We start from the raw sequence: 16,473 nt of genomic DNA on the forward strand, positions 1-16,473 counted from the left end.
AACAGCATCAGGAAAAGAGGAAAAGGCCCTATGATGTCAAGTGACCTGTTCAAAGCCAGTCAGAACCCAAACTGTCTGCCTCGCAGCCCACAGCTCCTTCTATTATCCCACAGCTTCTTGTCCTAAATGCCCTCAGGAATGTGTCTTCCTCTGAGAGAATGGGGCACAGGTGGATACCGGAATGCAAAGTGTTGAAAAGACGTGGTCCGTGGTTCCCAGGTGTTCTGTAAGATGAGACATCTCCTTCCCCTCCTGCTCAGGGCGGCTTCCTTGACGTCTCCTATGCTGAGCACAGGGTCCTGCCGTCAGCTCCATAGCACTCTGCACTTTCCCTTACGGAGTATTTCTCACTCTGCTTTATGATTGCTTCTTTGCTGTCCATCTTCCTTAACCCACCATACGCTTCTAGAGAGCAAGGACAACTTTCGCTTTGTTCATCATTGACTTCCAGTGCTTGGCACCTCGTAGGTACTTAACCAAGATTTACTGAATTATTGATTCAAATTAAAAATAAAAAAGTGAATGGATGGATGGATGAATGGATGGAGAATGGATAGATGTGGTTTATCATCGTCTCCGAGTTACCGTGTCTCAAATTAAATTGATCTTTCCCTTCCTGACAAGTTAACTTACTTCACTTCTTAGTAAGCATTACCATCAAAAGACAGTGAGGGCTTTCAATCTTCTAACTTTAAATCTTGGCTCAATCACTTACTAACCATGGAATGATATGCAATTTATTTACTCTCTCTGAACCTTAGTGTCCTCATTGTAATATCGTATAGTGAGGCTTATTGATGACACTTATAATCCCTGGGATATACTAGCAGGTCTATAAATTGTAGCTTTAATCTTCGTATATATAACAATAGATTAGATCACTTATCCTTATCTTCGGTGCCGCTTGTCTTCCACTCCCTCTCCCGCCCACAATGCTGCAGGCTAACTGTTCCAAGGCATTTTGCACCAACACCAATTTTTCATTTCATGGATTTCATTCCATTCAATACCCCCTGCATACACCACAGCTACTCCTAACTCCATGTCTTTGTCCAGGAGTGCCCCCCCCAGTGGTCCTCCCCAGGTCCTCCCATCTAGTGAAATTCTCTCCATCCCCCAAAGCCTGGCTCAAGAAGTGTTCTCCCAAAGAACCTTCACAGCCACGCCAGCCTACAGTGCTCCCTCCCTTCTTGGAATTCTCAGTGTTTCTTATTGTCAGGATAATTTATTCTGGCACTTAATTACGTAATTTCGTGTTTGTTGTGGAAAGATTTCAAATGTTGATGTTTTCTCTCTCACTGGACTGAGAGGTCCATTTAGGGTAAAGACTGCCGGTACCTCTTTGGATCCCAGCCCAATCAGTGTGGGACACAGCGTAGGTAGGCAATGTGTTTCTGAGTTGTGAGCCATCCCCAGGGGCTCTGGGGCACTCTTCTGGCTCATAGATGCCTGGTAACAGAAAGGAGGCTTCAGATTCAGGGACAGTCATCTCCAGAGACCCAAGGACTCTCCCCAAGGAGTCTATGCCCAATATATACTGGCTATAAGACTTCAGACCTGGGGAAACTGAGTGTTTATGACCCAATCTCAGCAAAAAACATATGAAATTGGCATTTCCTATGCTGGTGACTGACTGACAACTTGGAGCTGAAGGTGTCTTGTTATCTTCAGCCTGAGCAATGTGTGTTTAAACACATGTCTGTTTACACCCACATACATCTGTCTTCATGTGCACACCAGCCCTCACGCAATACATGGTGTCACCAGGTTCATGAGAAAGGCCACTAGCGATGGAGGAGTAGAGATGGGGCTTTAAAACTTCTACAAAAATATCTCTTTTAGAAAGAAATAAAAAGTAGAAATCTGGGGTGAAGTGTATACAAGGATTTTTTGTACTATTTTTGCAACTTTTCTCTAAGTCTGAAAATATATCAAAATATTAAATAAAATTTTAAGACAGAAATGACAAAAAGTCACCTTCTCTGTACAGTTTCCCTCCTACCTTCCTCAGCCTTTAAGAGAATTAACATTTTTTCAACACTTTCATATGTGAATTATAGTTATGAATATTTCTATTTCTCCTATTACACAAGAAGTATAAAATGGAAAAAAGTAGTCAGAGACTTTTAAAATGTTTTATTTTTAATATTAATAATACATTAAATATTAATATTGGAATAGAAGAGTTTTAATATTTTGTGATCTGGGGCATGATATTTAACCTCTCTAGGTTATAGTTTCCTCATCTTTAAAATGGAATCAAAACTGCCTATCCCTTAGCATTATCATAAGAATTAATAAAACGATAAATATTAAATAATTCATACACTTCCTGGTCCATAGTTGATGCCAAGATATACTAGTTCCAAATGTTTAAGAAATGTCAATAACCAAGTTCTACTCACTTTGTGTCCTCAACACCTAAAAAAGCATCTGGCACAGAGTAGATGCATAATAAATAGTTATTGAAAAAAGGGTGGGGGGCGAGGAGAGAGGGAAAAAATGCCGGAATTCTACTCAAGCAACTCTCACAGCTGATCCCAAAGCCCCAAGAGCAGCCCTTGCTTTTGTTACCCCTCTGAAGGACCTGGTAAGAGTGCCATCACCTCTCCAGGCCTGTGCTTTCCTCACTTATGAGATGGGGTTGGTTTCATTACACCGGAAAAGACTAGCTAATTAGAAAGGACCGTACAGCTCCGGCATCTAAGACCCCTGGAGCGAGGACTGGGCAAACGGGCTTGAAAGTGTGATGGAGCAGCCTGCCTCCCCGCTGAAGGCTGGCCCCAGCTCCCCTCGCGGGCACGGGTCAGGTCGTGCCTCTGTCTGGCTGAAGCAGCAGCCCCCGCTCCAGGGACGTCCAGAGCCCGGGCACCAGAGAGTGCAGGTCCAGGCTTTCTCGGAGCCTCAGGACAGTTGAGAGCTGAGCGTGGCCGTCGCTGCCCTTTCCTTCTCTAGTCCCCTCCCGCCACCGCGGAGCAGCAGGGTCCTGGTAGACACAACCGCAGGCGCCGACCCGGGAGCTCGCGGGCGGCCCTCCGCGGGCCTCCTTGGCGGGGTCCCTCGCACGGAGGAGGGAATCCGTGCCCTCTGCCTTCTTTTCTGAAAGGAGGTGATGCCTGTTTTGTCCAGGGCCACGTGCAGGGAGGTCAGCTCCAGGGCTTCCTAACGGACTCCTTTCCACAGAGTTGTGAACCCCACTCCCCCGGGGGGATGGCTCGCGTAGCTCGGCCGGATCCGAGGGGGGGCTGCTGTGATTACCACCGAGGGAGAAACAGCGAGGGCGAAAGGCCGGCGGAAAGGCTGTGGAGCCCAAACAGGCCGAGAAGTCAGGAGCGCCCGACCAGACCCGTTGCTGGACAGTCCCGACTGTCACTTTCAGGCTGGGCTGTCTGCACGGTGGGTCTGGAGTTTTACCCCGACTAAACGTGGCAGGGAGGGCGGAGGAGAGGAGAAAAGAGGAATGAGGAAGGAAAGGAGAGGAGGGAGGAGGTGAGAGAGGAGAGGCAAGGAGAATGCAAACGCGAGAGAAATGGAGAGAGGAGATGGGAGAGGAGAAAGCGCGGATTTGTGCGGAAGCAGAGTGTGTGTGAGCGAGAAAAGGATGCGAGGGAGAAGTGGAGAGAAGGACGAAGTGAGGACGGAGACCGAGGAGGCTGACAAGGCCTCATCCTCGCTCGTGGCCAAGTGTCCCCGGCTCTCTCCTACAGGCTCGACCCCACACCGAGCACCGGGCGCGACCACCGGCCTCCGAGCGGCCGCATCCCCTCTCCTCCCTCCCGCCGCCGGCGGAGCCCCGCGGGCCCGACCCCCGCGTCTGCCCGGCCGGCGCCCCGCGCGCCCCGAGCGCTGGGAGGGAGGGAGCAGCGAGCGAGCGAGCGAGCGAGGGCGGGAGGGAGGGGCTGCCGGTGGGAGGCGACCGTGTGGTTCCAGCTCACTCTATTTCCCCCCCTCTCTTTCTTCACTCCTTCTTCTTTCCAAACAGGGAAAAGTGTTCCACGAAGCGGTAGGGTCTTTCTGCCTCGCCTTTTTCTCGCTGACCCGGGTGCCCGCTCCCGTCCGAGTGCCAGCTGGCGGGGCGAGCGCTGGAAGCCCTTCTGCGCCCGTTGCGGGGATCCCGGAGCTGGGCGCGGGGCGCGAGGCGTGGGGCCGCTCCCGCGCCGGCACATGGCTGCAGCCGCTCCGCGCGCACCCCGAGGCGCCGCGCCCAGCTCGCCCGAGGTCCGTCGGCGGAGCCCGCCCGCCCCGGAGCCAAGCAGCGGCTGAGCGGGGAGGAGCCCGCGCCCGGGGATCGGGATGAGCCTCCTCGTCCTGCTCGGGCTAGGTGAGTGCCTGGGGAGGGCGGGTGGCCCCGGGCACACACTGTCCCGCACCCGGGCCGCGACACGGGCTCCGAACGGTTGTCCCCGCGGCCCCCGGAGTGAGCCGGACGCCTGTGTCCCTGCCTCCCGGCCAGGGAGGAACACATCTGGCAGCGGAGGGCCGCCCAGTCGGCCATCGAAAACGTCTCGCACATCTGGGCCCTGGAGCAGCCTTGGGCGTTGGGGTGTTTCCTGGTTGAGTTTGGCCGAGAACCGCTTGGTGTGGCGGGTGCTTTTGGGGGTGGTGTTTAGTTTCAGGAGTATCTGGGGAAACTGGAGAATTGGGGGAGGGAAGGTATTATTCAGGAATTTTTGTGCCAGGTTCCTGAGGGTGGAGGGAGCTTTTTCGTTTCAAACAGGCGCCTGGAGGGTGCAGATTAGAAACAGATGTGTTGGAGGGTAAGCGAAAGGGAGTGGGAGAAGAGAGGGGGAGAGAAAAGCAGGAGAGGGGAAAGGGCAGAGCACCAGGAGGACCAGGAAGGTGCGGACAGACTGGGAGGGACGAAGAGGGGAAGGGAAAGGGCTGGGAGGGAGAGAGCAAAGAGGAGGAGGGATGTGAGGCAGAACAGCAAGACTGAGAGAGACTGATCAAGACAGAGAAAAATGGAGCGGAGGAGAAAATAGAGGGAAACAGGTTCTGGGGCCAAGAGAAGTGCTGCCCTGCGTGTCCCTTCTGGGTGTCACCCAGGCAGGACTCCTGAGGCCTCAGAGGCCCTAAGGCCTAGACTCACCCGGGCTGGAAGCAGGCAAGTTTACAGGACAGGGCAGGACAGTGCCCATCAAGGATGTGTGGGCGAGAGCTGACAGCAGGGAGATGCACCAGGGCAGGGAAGGCCGACTGGGGAGCTGAAGAAAGTCATGATAGGCACCAGGGAAGCGTGGGCTACACCTAGAGCCAGGACCAAATGTGAGCCTGAGTTCAGAAAACCAAAGAGCCAGCAGGCATGGTAAAGTGAGCGCTGCCCTGGAGACCTGGCCAGGTGAGAACTGGTCCCGGTTTTGAACTGACTCGATGGGTGATCTTGGACCACTTACCCACTACCAGGCCTTTAGTTCCCTTTGCTCCAAAACAAGCAAATGAGATGGTTCCTAAGTCCCTTCTGGCTCTGACAGCCTTAAACACCAGGAGTTTGTCAGGGACCTAATGGATAGAAAAGCCCCCAAACAAAAGTGAAGAGGCACTAAAAAATCCCTCTGAATTAGATGTCTAGAGCTCTCTGTCTCTCTTTTTGAAACCTTACAAACCAACTAGGCCATATGCATGCCTGCCTAGGCCAGCCTCAGGCCAACAATAACTCTTCACCCAGGTTAGAGGAATAAAAGAGGTGGATTAACCTAAACTATTGCTCAAGTAGGGCAGGTGAGGAGCCACGATTTTCTAAGCTCTTTTAAATACCAGCCAAGTATTGCAATACTGCTCTTGAGCACAGCTGGCATATCTGGATGGCACCTTTACTGGCCTCTACCCCTAAGCCACCAAACACCCGATGTCAGTAGGCTCAAACGTCAGAGCAGCCTTATTAAAAGCAGCTGGAACTCATTGAGTACTTTTTATGCTGAGCATGTTATATGGGCTGTCTTGTTAACTCATTTATTCTTCACGCCAACCCTATTGGCCACCCACTATTATTACCCCGATTTTACAGGTGAAGAAAACAAGATGTAAAGAGGTCAGGTAACTTGCTCAAAGCTGTAAGCTGCTAGTTAGCAGAGATAGGATTTGAATGCAGGTTGTTTGCTTGCTAAACCGCCATGTATAGTCTTCCGGCACCACAGAAGGACTCTTAAAGATGTGCTCTGCATTGAGATCCAGTTCAGTCCTATTCATGGAGCAGGAGATGTCAGCGAGATCCTGCCCCGCGGGAGGAGCCTGGGAAAGGGAAACAAAACTAAGAGTGTTTGAGCACCTGCTCTACACCAGCCCCATTTGGGCACAGTTTCTGGTGGAAAGTGACTTTGACCCACACGGTCAGTTGAAATCAGCTGGATTTGATGATGGTCAACGTCTTAGTTCATGAGAAAGAGGAACAGACCAAGACATGGATCAAAAGATGTCATTGGTTCCTTAGCCATTTTTTGTTGAGTGCCTACTATGTGTATCATTCCTCTGGTGAGAATATCATCTGTTGGGTTGATGTCTTTCTCATAGAAGTTGTCTCTCATGATATCTTTTTTTGGGAGGGTTCTGTCTTTATAAAATCGTTACAAACCAAATGCCATGTAGAAGAGAAAAAGTGGACCACTGACTTAGAAATTCTCCATAACTGGATGTTCATCTACTATTCACCTAATAGTAGGACGTTCACCTACTATTAAGCTTTACCACATCAATGCCCTCGTCAGATGTACTCAGACACATGATATCCCAGCTCTCAACTGAATAAACTGTTCAAGTAAGAAGACACACAGGAGATGAGTTGAAGGGTCAGGACAAGGGACAGGGCAGGAAACCTGAGATGAGGTTGGAGAGCCAGAGACCAGCATTTGAGGGGAGCAACACTGAAGGCACTGAAATCCCTGCGTGGGTCAGCAGGCCCTGGGGAGCCACTCCTGTGGGCTGGATTAGCCTCATTTGCAAAGTGGTTTTGAACCCTGGGATGCCTGGGCGGGCACTCTTTAGGAAAGCCAGAAAGAAAGCCCTCAGCGTTGCCTGAATCCTAAAATCATCTCCTGCTCCCTGAAAGGAGCAGATCCCGGGTAGCTTCTGGCCACTGCTAGCGTGATTTCTGGCCTCTTTTTTCTAGAGAAAGCACAGTATTGAAGGGGAGTCAGGAGGGCTAAGAGTTCATAGTCTTATGAACAAGGATGGGCCGGTTGACTCCTTGCTTTCTGGACCCGCCAGTGAGTGAAATCAAATGTCCTGCCTTTCTGATGTGAATGAAAAGGAATGCTCTGAGCCCCACGGAGGAGAAACAAGGGGGACTTCATGGGTTCCCCCAGCCCCTCCTCTGACCACCACCTCTCCCCTTCCCCTGTTGCTCAGGTCTCATTATCCTACCTGAACTTCTTCCTGGACTTCTGTAATAGCTGCCACGTGGTCTCCTGCCCAAGCTCTCTCTTCCCTTCCTACATACTGCTACCCGAGTAACGCCGTGAAACAGCTGGTATAAGGCAAAGAATTTGGATTAGGAATCTGGCAAGCTCTCTGGGTTCCTTGACTGCAGGATGGGGGTAGAGGGATTTTGAATTCACATTCTCTCTGATTCCATGATCTTACTCTGCTCTTCCATAAACTTTTAGTAGTCTCCATTGCCTATAATGTCAAGTATAAACCCTTCATTCTCATATTAAAGATTTTACACAATATCATTCACAACTCACCCCCCAACAACTCTCCAAGAAACCTGGATTACTTCCTGTACTCAAACCATGCCCCATGCTTCTTTCTGGCTGTATGCTTTTGTTTATGATAATCCCGCCACCAAAAATACCCTCTTACTCTCCACCCTTAGAGATTGTTGACCCTCCAGATCAAAATCATGTTCACTCTCCCAGTCTCACCTCAGATACCACTTCCTCCACATACCTGTCCATGGTTTCACCAACAGAATATACTTTTTTCCTTCCTTTGAATCCCAGTAGCCATTCTATTATGCTACTTTGTATACAGCGATCTGAATACTTACCTAACACTCCAGTTAGAGTGTAAGGTCCATGCCTCATTCATCTGGGTACCACTTTTAGTACCTAGCAGAAACTAAAAGCTTGCTAAGTGTCTGTTAAAATAATTGGATATTTGAAACATTTGGAACATTTAAGGTCAAGAGAGGTGAAAGATCTGGAGTATTATTACTCTTTGACTGTGGAACAACACAGTTGTGAGGAACCCAGTTTTAACTGTTTGCTTTTGTGCTGCCTTGTCCATTAATGCAAACACAATGAGTACTGTTTTTTAAAAAATTATACATAGAACATTACATGGACAAGGACCAGATAATACGTTTGTTATACAAACTTAATATATCAAGTACGTTAGTACCAGACATTAACAATAGAATTCATCGAAACTTTTGCCAGGTTGGGGAAGGAGCTTTGTTTCCAAAAAAATGAGTTTGAGGAGTGCTTGAATGCTTGGTCCACTGACCTGTGGTTTAATGACGGGTCTCAGTAGGATTCCATGTCCTTCCCTCGTCTTCCCACATTAATGGTGATGGTTATAATATAGATACATTCCCGGTAGGCTCATATCTTGTCTTATTCAATTTTTATCTTTTGCTCAGCTGGGCAAAGTACACATGAGTATATTTCATAAATGTACCTAATGATGATGAACTAGACAGACATTTTTAAAAGGTAGAATCAAAGATTAGCAGACATGGGGAAAAGCTAAGACACTATCTTAATCAGTGGTTCTTAAAATTTTGAATCCCAGACCCCTCTGAGAATCCAGTGAAAACCCTGAATCCACTTCTTAGAAAAAGACACATATACATCAAATTTTCCTATAACTTCTAGGGGTTCATTGACCTCCTGATACCGTTCCTTGGAACCCAATTAAATCCTTGATCTAAACCTACCCCTTCTTTTATGATGAAGAAAGAACCAAAGTTCAGAGAGATTTGGCTAAAGTTAAACAGGTAGCTTAGTAGAAGGGCCAAGACAAGACCTCCTAACTCCATAATCTGTCCTATCACACATTCTCAAAGTGGAAAATCTCTCTCCCTCCTTTTCAGCTCATGTAGTTAAGCTCCAAGATCACAGTTGCTCTTCAGATGCTTCAGTTAAATGTAGTCAGTGCTGAATAATTGCCATTGGTTTTATGTTGAGAAATTGTCTGAAAAATAGGGCCGATGTCACAACATTTCAGTTTAGCCATCATAACTAGAAATCCTGGAAACTTCTGCAGTGCCTTGTATAATGTCTGGTATATTCAGGGAAAAGAGATTATACCCAAAGTCCTAAAGATGTAGGTGTGCCTACAAGGAACAGAATGGGAAATCAATAGCTCAAGCTTCTTCATAATTCTGCTGGGTTATTCGGATCAAGTCATTACTATTCTGAGCCTCAATTTCTTTCTCTGTGAAACGAGATTACTAGACTCAGGTTATCTCTATGTTTCCTTATACCATTAACATTCTCTGTTTTTTTTTATAATTCTGAAAATTTTCCGGCTGGTCCAGATGTGGCTGTGATCAGAACACAAGGGTGTTACCATGCTTATCTGATTTTTTTCAGGCACTGAGCCCTCATGGCAATAGGTAGCATATGATTATGAATCCAGAATGGCTGGCTGCCTAATGTGAAGAGAGCAGTAGTGACTCCATCCTGTGTCTGCACTGGGGCACTGTTAGCCAGGCAGCATCATTCAAGGTCAGGGTCGATGGCCAGAGACCTCTGCCCTAGAAGTTTAGTACCTGAAATACTCACCAAAAGGACCTCACCCTGAACAGAGTTACCTACAAAACAACCCCAAGCATGGACACCCAGGGTAGACTTCTGAGTAGAGGGTCTGTTGCATGAAACTGTTTGCAGGCATTAGCATTTCCTTCAGTTTTTAAAATTAAGGCATAATTTACATACAATAAAGTGCATCCACTAAGTGTGTAGCTTAATGATTTCCCTGCATGGATGTGAACTTGTGGTTGGGTTTTGAAATATGAATTGTGTATTATTAGCTCACTCGTAGTACCTGAGAGAGAACTATGTGGGTAGGATTATTACGTCAGTAGAATTTATTGCTAACATTTGTACAAAGTTTCACAGTTTACAAAATATATTAACATACCTTATTCTCAAATCACTCTTTGAGAATAAATGTCATTATTATGCCACTTTACAGGTAAATAAACTGAAGCCTAGAGAAATAAAGTGAGTTTCTCGAGATTACCCTCTCAATATATAGCTGAGCCAGGACACCGACCCAACATTTTGGATTCCAAAAACTATTTGCTTTCCAATTATCAGGAGGCACATAGTTATTCTGAAATCAAGGCTTCTGTGTTACCAAGAAGAGAGGATCAGGCTGAAGCAAGGCTTCATTTACAGGATTCCAAACGATAAATCCCACAGTGGAAAATTCAGTTAGAACATTTATCACCCCCTACCCCCCACTCCATTCAAATTGTTAAGAAATGGTTCGTTTGGGTTAATGTCTATTGTTTATAACCCAGAATTAATATGTATGTCGTACATGGGTTACTAGTTCCTTCTAACGAATCGGAAGACTCTCATAGTTGTGGAGACCTCGCCTTGCTTTGGGGTTGGTTGCATGAACTCCTTATTAGTCCTGAGGCTATGGTGTATTGGCTACAACTCACCCTGTATGTTGCCTTTTGTAGTTAAATTCCTCTTTTCAGCAGTTTTGACTTTTTCCCAAAGAAGAATGCAGATGGTACCAAAAAAAAAAAAAAAATCCTGTTATCTGAGCTTCCTAACTGTCTAGATTCTGGGAAAATAAGTTTATTTCCTTTGGCACCACATAGACCAGGATGGGGAAGAATGCTGAAATCAAACAACCTTTATTTTGTTAGTGACAGTGGTTGGATCACTGTGTGTGGAGCCTCGGCCAGAGTCTGCTGGTGATAAGACTGAAGGCTACTTTGTTTCCACGGGACACAGGGGAGAAAGCCGCTGCCTTTGTGCCCACACTGAGAAGGGAACATGGGCAGCTGTCTTCCGAGGTTGGTGTGGAATATGGGAGGTTTTTCTGAAGCAAGGCAGCAAGGGGATCTGGAGAGTTCAGGTCACGAAAGGCGACAGGGGAGAAGAAAGAGGAGCAGGAGGAAGAGGAAGGCATAGAAATAGAAAGCAGAGGATGCAAAAGCTAAAAGCTCGGCCCTCCTGGCATTTACAGAGCAGCTTCTCTGAGCTCTTTCTATTTCACGGAGAGCGGCAGCAGCTTTCAGGAGCTTCCAGGGACTCTCCTGTGTGTCCCATAACATTTTCGACATCATTCATGCACCCTCACTCACAGAACAATTAGAGAAGGGGGGCTCCTTCTGTAGTTCAGGCCCTGTGCTAGGCTCTCGGATGCCACGGATACGGAACACAGTTTCCACCATCTAAGAACTCAGCCCAGTGGGGCGACATAGTCATAAACAAGGAATTGCAGATATATGAGAGCGCTGTCATCAAGGAAAGTACCAGGGATTTTAGGAGTCCTGGGGAGGTAGCAACTCGATCCTGTGCCGTCTTACGGAGATGGGCTGCGTCTTCCCACGTGCATCTTCAGGATGCTGGCTGATGTTCCCCTGTCATCCACAGCACTTGCACATTAGGGGGGCTGGTGCTAAATAAACAGCTGGTGGGTTGATGGATCACCCCCGTCATCATCAGAAGGGACGGATTCAGTGCTGTGTGTCCTTGGCATTCAGCCAGGTGCTTTCTGGAAGGATGGGACCTCCCGACATCCTTGCCTATTGAAAGTTATGGTTCGTTCTCCCTCACAACCTGCCAGTTACATAGCTGCCTCTGGTTCCTCATCCCTCATGGGATGTTTAAAAAAAGAAAATAAGAGAAAAAGAGGAAGAAATACATCAGTGAATTTGGATCTCTTAATTAAGAACGGTGGTCTGGTCACCTGAGGTTTTAGTAATATTTGTCCACGTGGAAAGTGAATAGAATCAAGCTGAAAAGGAATTTTTTGCTCCAGAAGAAATCTGTTGTATTGAACAGACTCAACCCCTGACATAACCTTACTTCTTTTCTTGTTGGGAGGGTTGGGGGTGAGGGGGTGTCAAATCCTGGAGAGGGAAAGTGCTTTGCGACTTCACTGTTTAAATTTAGGCTTGGGTTTGTGGGGATCATTTTGACTTGGAGCAATAAGCCTTCCAACCCAGCCTCTGTCACTTCTCATTAATTCCAGTGACAGTTCCAATTATTTCCAATCACTCTTCAAGGGAAGAGTGGGGGAAGGCACATAGGCGGCCATGTGGATGTGCCGGGTAGCCACTTCTGTAAGAGCTCAGCCCCGGGGTCCTGGCTGGGCCACTTTATAACCATGTGACCTTGGGCACTTCACCTTCCTGACCTTAGTTTTCTCACCAGTAATCACATCTATTAACAGTTCATAGGTTTGTTGTGAGAATTAAATGAAGCAATGCATACAAAGAATTTTAGCATCCTGCTTGGTACATGATAAGCTAATAAATGGCTGTCCTGATTCCCATGACTGTCCTTGCTGGGAGAGGCTCAGCCCAGAGGTATTTGGAGGGTCTGCTTGAAGCCAGCAGACACCAGGCCAGCAGGGCCAGCCTTCAGGGCTCCGGCCACCACTGCCCCTCCATCCTGCAGATGAGTTCCCAGATGTCCTTCGGGGAATGTCCCCCTGCTCCAGGATCCCAAGAGGTGCATAAACCCCGTCTGTGCCCCAGTTGTCTGTAACTGCTCTAGGAGAGTAACTTTTTGTGTTATTCAGCTCTGGGCAAGGGGCGCCCTTCCTTATGCTGCCCTGCATACTGTCTGCGGGTTGCTGGAGCCGAATCACAGGAGACCGGACTTCTGTTCCCCACTCTGCCTCTCCATCACCCACTCCCCAAGACCTGTGCCCGCTTGGGCTGTCCAGCCTGGGCAAACACGGGCTGGTTAATTTCTGCTTTCGCTGTCAGGTAATGTTTTATTGAGCACCTACTATGTAGCAGGCATCATGCTAGGGACTTTCATGCCAGAAATTTCTGGTATCCTCACAACAATCTGTGAGGCCGGTATTATTTTTTTTAATATTTATTTTATTTAATTTATTTATTTGGTTGCACTGGGTCTTAGTTGCGGCTCATGGGCTCTTTAGTTGCGGCTCGCCGGCTCCCCAGTTGTGGCATGCAAACTCTTAGTTGCGGCATGCATATGGGATCCAGTTACCTGACCAGGGATCGAACCTGGGCCCCCTGCATTGGGAATGCGGAGTCTTAACCACTGCACCACCAGGGAAGTCCACTGTGAGGCCGGTATTATTGTCATCCCTATTTTGGGTCAGAAGAGTTAGACTGAAGAGGTCAGGTGTTCTGTCGTAGGCTGTACAGCTGTACAGACTGGAGCTGAGTTTGCCTTCTGCTTCAGTAATGATCTGGGGAAGACAGGAGTGGAGAGACAGATGGATGACATACCTGTGGGGACACATGGATGGAAGGCCACCATGTGGTCTTTGAGGATTTGGCCTAAGATGGAACTGCAGGACCCTGCATGCTCTACTTTTGTCCTGATCAAAATTAGATCCAGTGAGCCCAATACCCACATTCAAGACATGTTGAATTGTATTTCCTGTTTAAATTTGGGAGGAAAGGCAAACCTCAAGGTGGGAAGAAAAATGTCTGTTTTTTTCCACTGACCTGAACAACAAAGAGTGTGGGCTAAACTGGGTGTCCCAGATATCCGCAGACCTAGAATTCCCACTTAGAATGGATTCCTGGCCCAGGCGGGTAGAGTCTGGGTTTCTAGCCGAGGCCTGGTCTCCATCTGCTTTCCTTGGCTGGAGGTCCATCCCCCATCCCTCCAGCCAATAGCAAAGTTCAGGCTCCCGCCTTGCGGCCTCTCCATCCTCAAAGGAGGAGAGCCGGAAATGGGGCCACCTCTCCGTAGCCACCGTCTCTGCTCCACTGCCTCTCCCTCCCTGTTCCCGGAGTCCTGCAGCTTCCCAAGCCCTGAGGAATCCAGATGACCGTCCTAATATGCCTGCCACCTGAGCCTGACCTTCCCCTTGCTCTTCCCCTGTCTTTCTGGACCCAGTGTGGCTGCTCTCGGATCTGGTACTTAATGAGAGAGAGACAGAGGAGCAGAGAGAGAGAGATAAGAGAGCGAGACAGAGAGAGACAGAAAAAACAGAGAGACAGAAAGAGACATGAACACACAGAGACAAAGACACACAAAGAGATAGAGATGGAGAGAGGGACAGAGTGAGACACAGACACACACACACACATACATGCAGAGCAGGCAAGTGTGAACTCTGTACATCTCGTCTTTCCTGTGTTGCCTGGCACGTGGAGTCAAAGGTCCTCTTCCTCCCTCTTTCTCCTTTGTCTTGGTGGATTCACCCTGCACATCACTAACTCCGCTAGGGTATCCGAGGTAGGGCAAACAGAGGAAACACAAGTCAATGATTACAGAAAGTGTTGGTGGGATTCAAAAAATATTATTTCCAGGCTCAGTGCTTATGTGTATGTTAGTGCATTTAATCTTCACAACAGCTTTGTGAGACAGGTATTGTCAGCCTCCATTTTATCGAAAAGGATCAGAGAGGTTAAGACATTTTCCTGGTGTTATACAGCTAATTAGTAACAGAATCAAAAGGAGAGGCCAGGTCTTCTGGCTCCCAAACCATTGCTCACCCCCCTTCCTCCACTGGACCATGAGCCTCCCTATGCATGGCAGCAACACCCCACGGCAGGACTCCTCACTGGCTCCCATCCTCCAGTGTCTCATTACCAGCTCATGGAGGGGGCAATGAATAAGCTTTGTGGCCAGATATGGCTGCCTTCAACTCTGGGAAGGCTTGAGATTTGTCTCGAGTGATCAACCGTTCTGATTTGCCCAGGACTGGGAGGTTTCTCTGGACGTGGAACACAGGATTTTCAATGATAAAACAAGGACAGTCCTGAGAAAACCATCTGGTTGGTCACTCAAGTAGTAGACCACTCAAAGTTTGATCCTCAGATGGGCAGCAGGGGTAGCGCAGGGAGCTTGCTAGAAATGTAGCATCTCAGGTCCCACCCAGACCCACTGAACCAGGATCTGCAAGATCCCTGCAGAACATAAGAAACATCTGAGAAGCTCCAGAGTAGGACCTCAGGCACCTTTGGCAGGAGTTGGGGAAATGGAAGACGTGCACCTGAGTTCCCTGACCTGGGACCATCACCTGCTGTAACCTCAGGTGATGTCCATTGACACTCAAGACTTAGGCTTGCAGTCTGAGAGGAAAGGAGTTAAAGGTCCCAGAGTTGAGCACATGGGGGTGAGAAGGCTGGAGGGTGTCTTGGTGCTGTGTGGGCGTGAGTGATTCGTGGTTAATCTTTTCTGTCTGTCCTTGGAATGATGATGTTATAAAGGTTCTGAAGTTTCCTGGATTCTCCTTTCCCTTTACTGGGGCGAGGCTGGAGTGGGCAGTGGCCGACAGCAAATTACCCAGGGTCTGCCTGGGGCCAGCAGCGGCCTATGCCCCTGGGGCCTGGAGACACGGGAAGTGAGAGCACAGAGGGCAAAGCATCTAATGGAGCCATGCTTGCCGAAGAGCAGACTCTCCAAGTTAGTTATTGAAGGAACAGTAGGCTATTCAAGCCTACTAGTACTCCACACCTACAGGATTTCCTGTGTGATGCCTGGCTCCTCATCACAGGATCCTAACCTAGCTTTGCGAGCAAGCTGGCAGCGGTTACCTGGCCCTTCCTTCCCCATGGCGAGCACTTCACGGGGACGTAAATAGAAGTTATCATTGAACCTGTGCTCCAGCGAGGAGGTGGTTGGCCAACTCCTCACATGCTTCACAGGCTCTTCTAGGCCTTGGCTTATCTTAGAGTAAACCTGGGTCAAAGCAGGTGTTCTGTCCTTTGAGTGATGGTGGTGGTGTGTCATCTTCTGTTAGTTTCTTTCCTCTCAGACCTCACTGTCACATGTGAAAACCACAGGTACCAGGCAAGGTAGGAAAAGATGTTGGTAAGACTGGGGTGGCGGAGCAGCCTCAAACTAAAAGAAGCATAACCCACATTTGTCAACTTTCTCTCTGTTCCAAGTCACATGCACAGTAGGGACTCTGAAATAAGGGCAGCTCAAGGGAGGGGATGACAGGCAGGCCTGGAGATGGATGTGTTCATCTACTCAGTTAGGGCCGTTTCAGACAAAGCTGATTTCTGCTGTGATTTTAATCCCACCCCGACACCGAGAAATCAGACCATCACTTTTCTCGTAATAGGGAGAGACGCCTCTGACCTATGTTGGTTTTGTAACAGTTTCGTCTGTGCATGTTGTTTTCCCTGGGATCTCCAAGGGCTTGGCTGTGGGTGGATTTTATCAGAAGATACAGATTTCCATTATGAAGCAACTCCTGTGTGCTGGATACTTGCTCATCCAAGTCCTATCGGGGGACCAGACTGGCAGAGGAAAAAGGAAATGGTGAACGATGTCAGACGGAATGTAGTTAAAGGCCAGAATGTTTGGTACAGACAGGAAGTGAAATGCGGGATTTGGA

The 16,473-nt window shown here is 48.3% G+C and overlaps 1 protein-coding gene across 1 annotated transcript in view; it reads left to right on the forward strand.

Moving 5' to 3' along the window:
• Nucleotides 1-3,987: 3,987 nt before the first annotated feature.
• Nucleotides 3,988-16,473, forward strand: part of CLMP (CXADR like membrane protein) — an 89,382-nt gene continuing 76,896 nt past the window's right edge. Inside the window, exon 1 of the mRNA XM_007128965.4 lies at nt 3,988-4,321. Within this exon, the coding sequence (XP_007129027.1) occupies nt 4,294-4,321 (28 nt within the window). The 5' untranslated portion in view covers nt 3,988-4,293. The remainder of the gene's footprint in view (nt 4,322-16,473) is intronic.

The sequence above is a fragment of the Physeter macrocephalus genome, chromosome 16 (genome assembly GCF_002837175.3).
Source record: "Physeter macrocephalus isolate SW-GA chromosome 16, ASM283717v5, whole genome shotgun sequence".
In the NCBI taxonomy this organism is placed as follows: Eukaryota; Metazoa; Chordata; class Mammalia; order Artiodactyla; family Physeteridae; genus Physeter; species Physeter macrocephalus.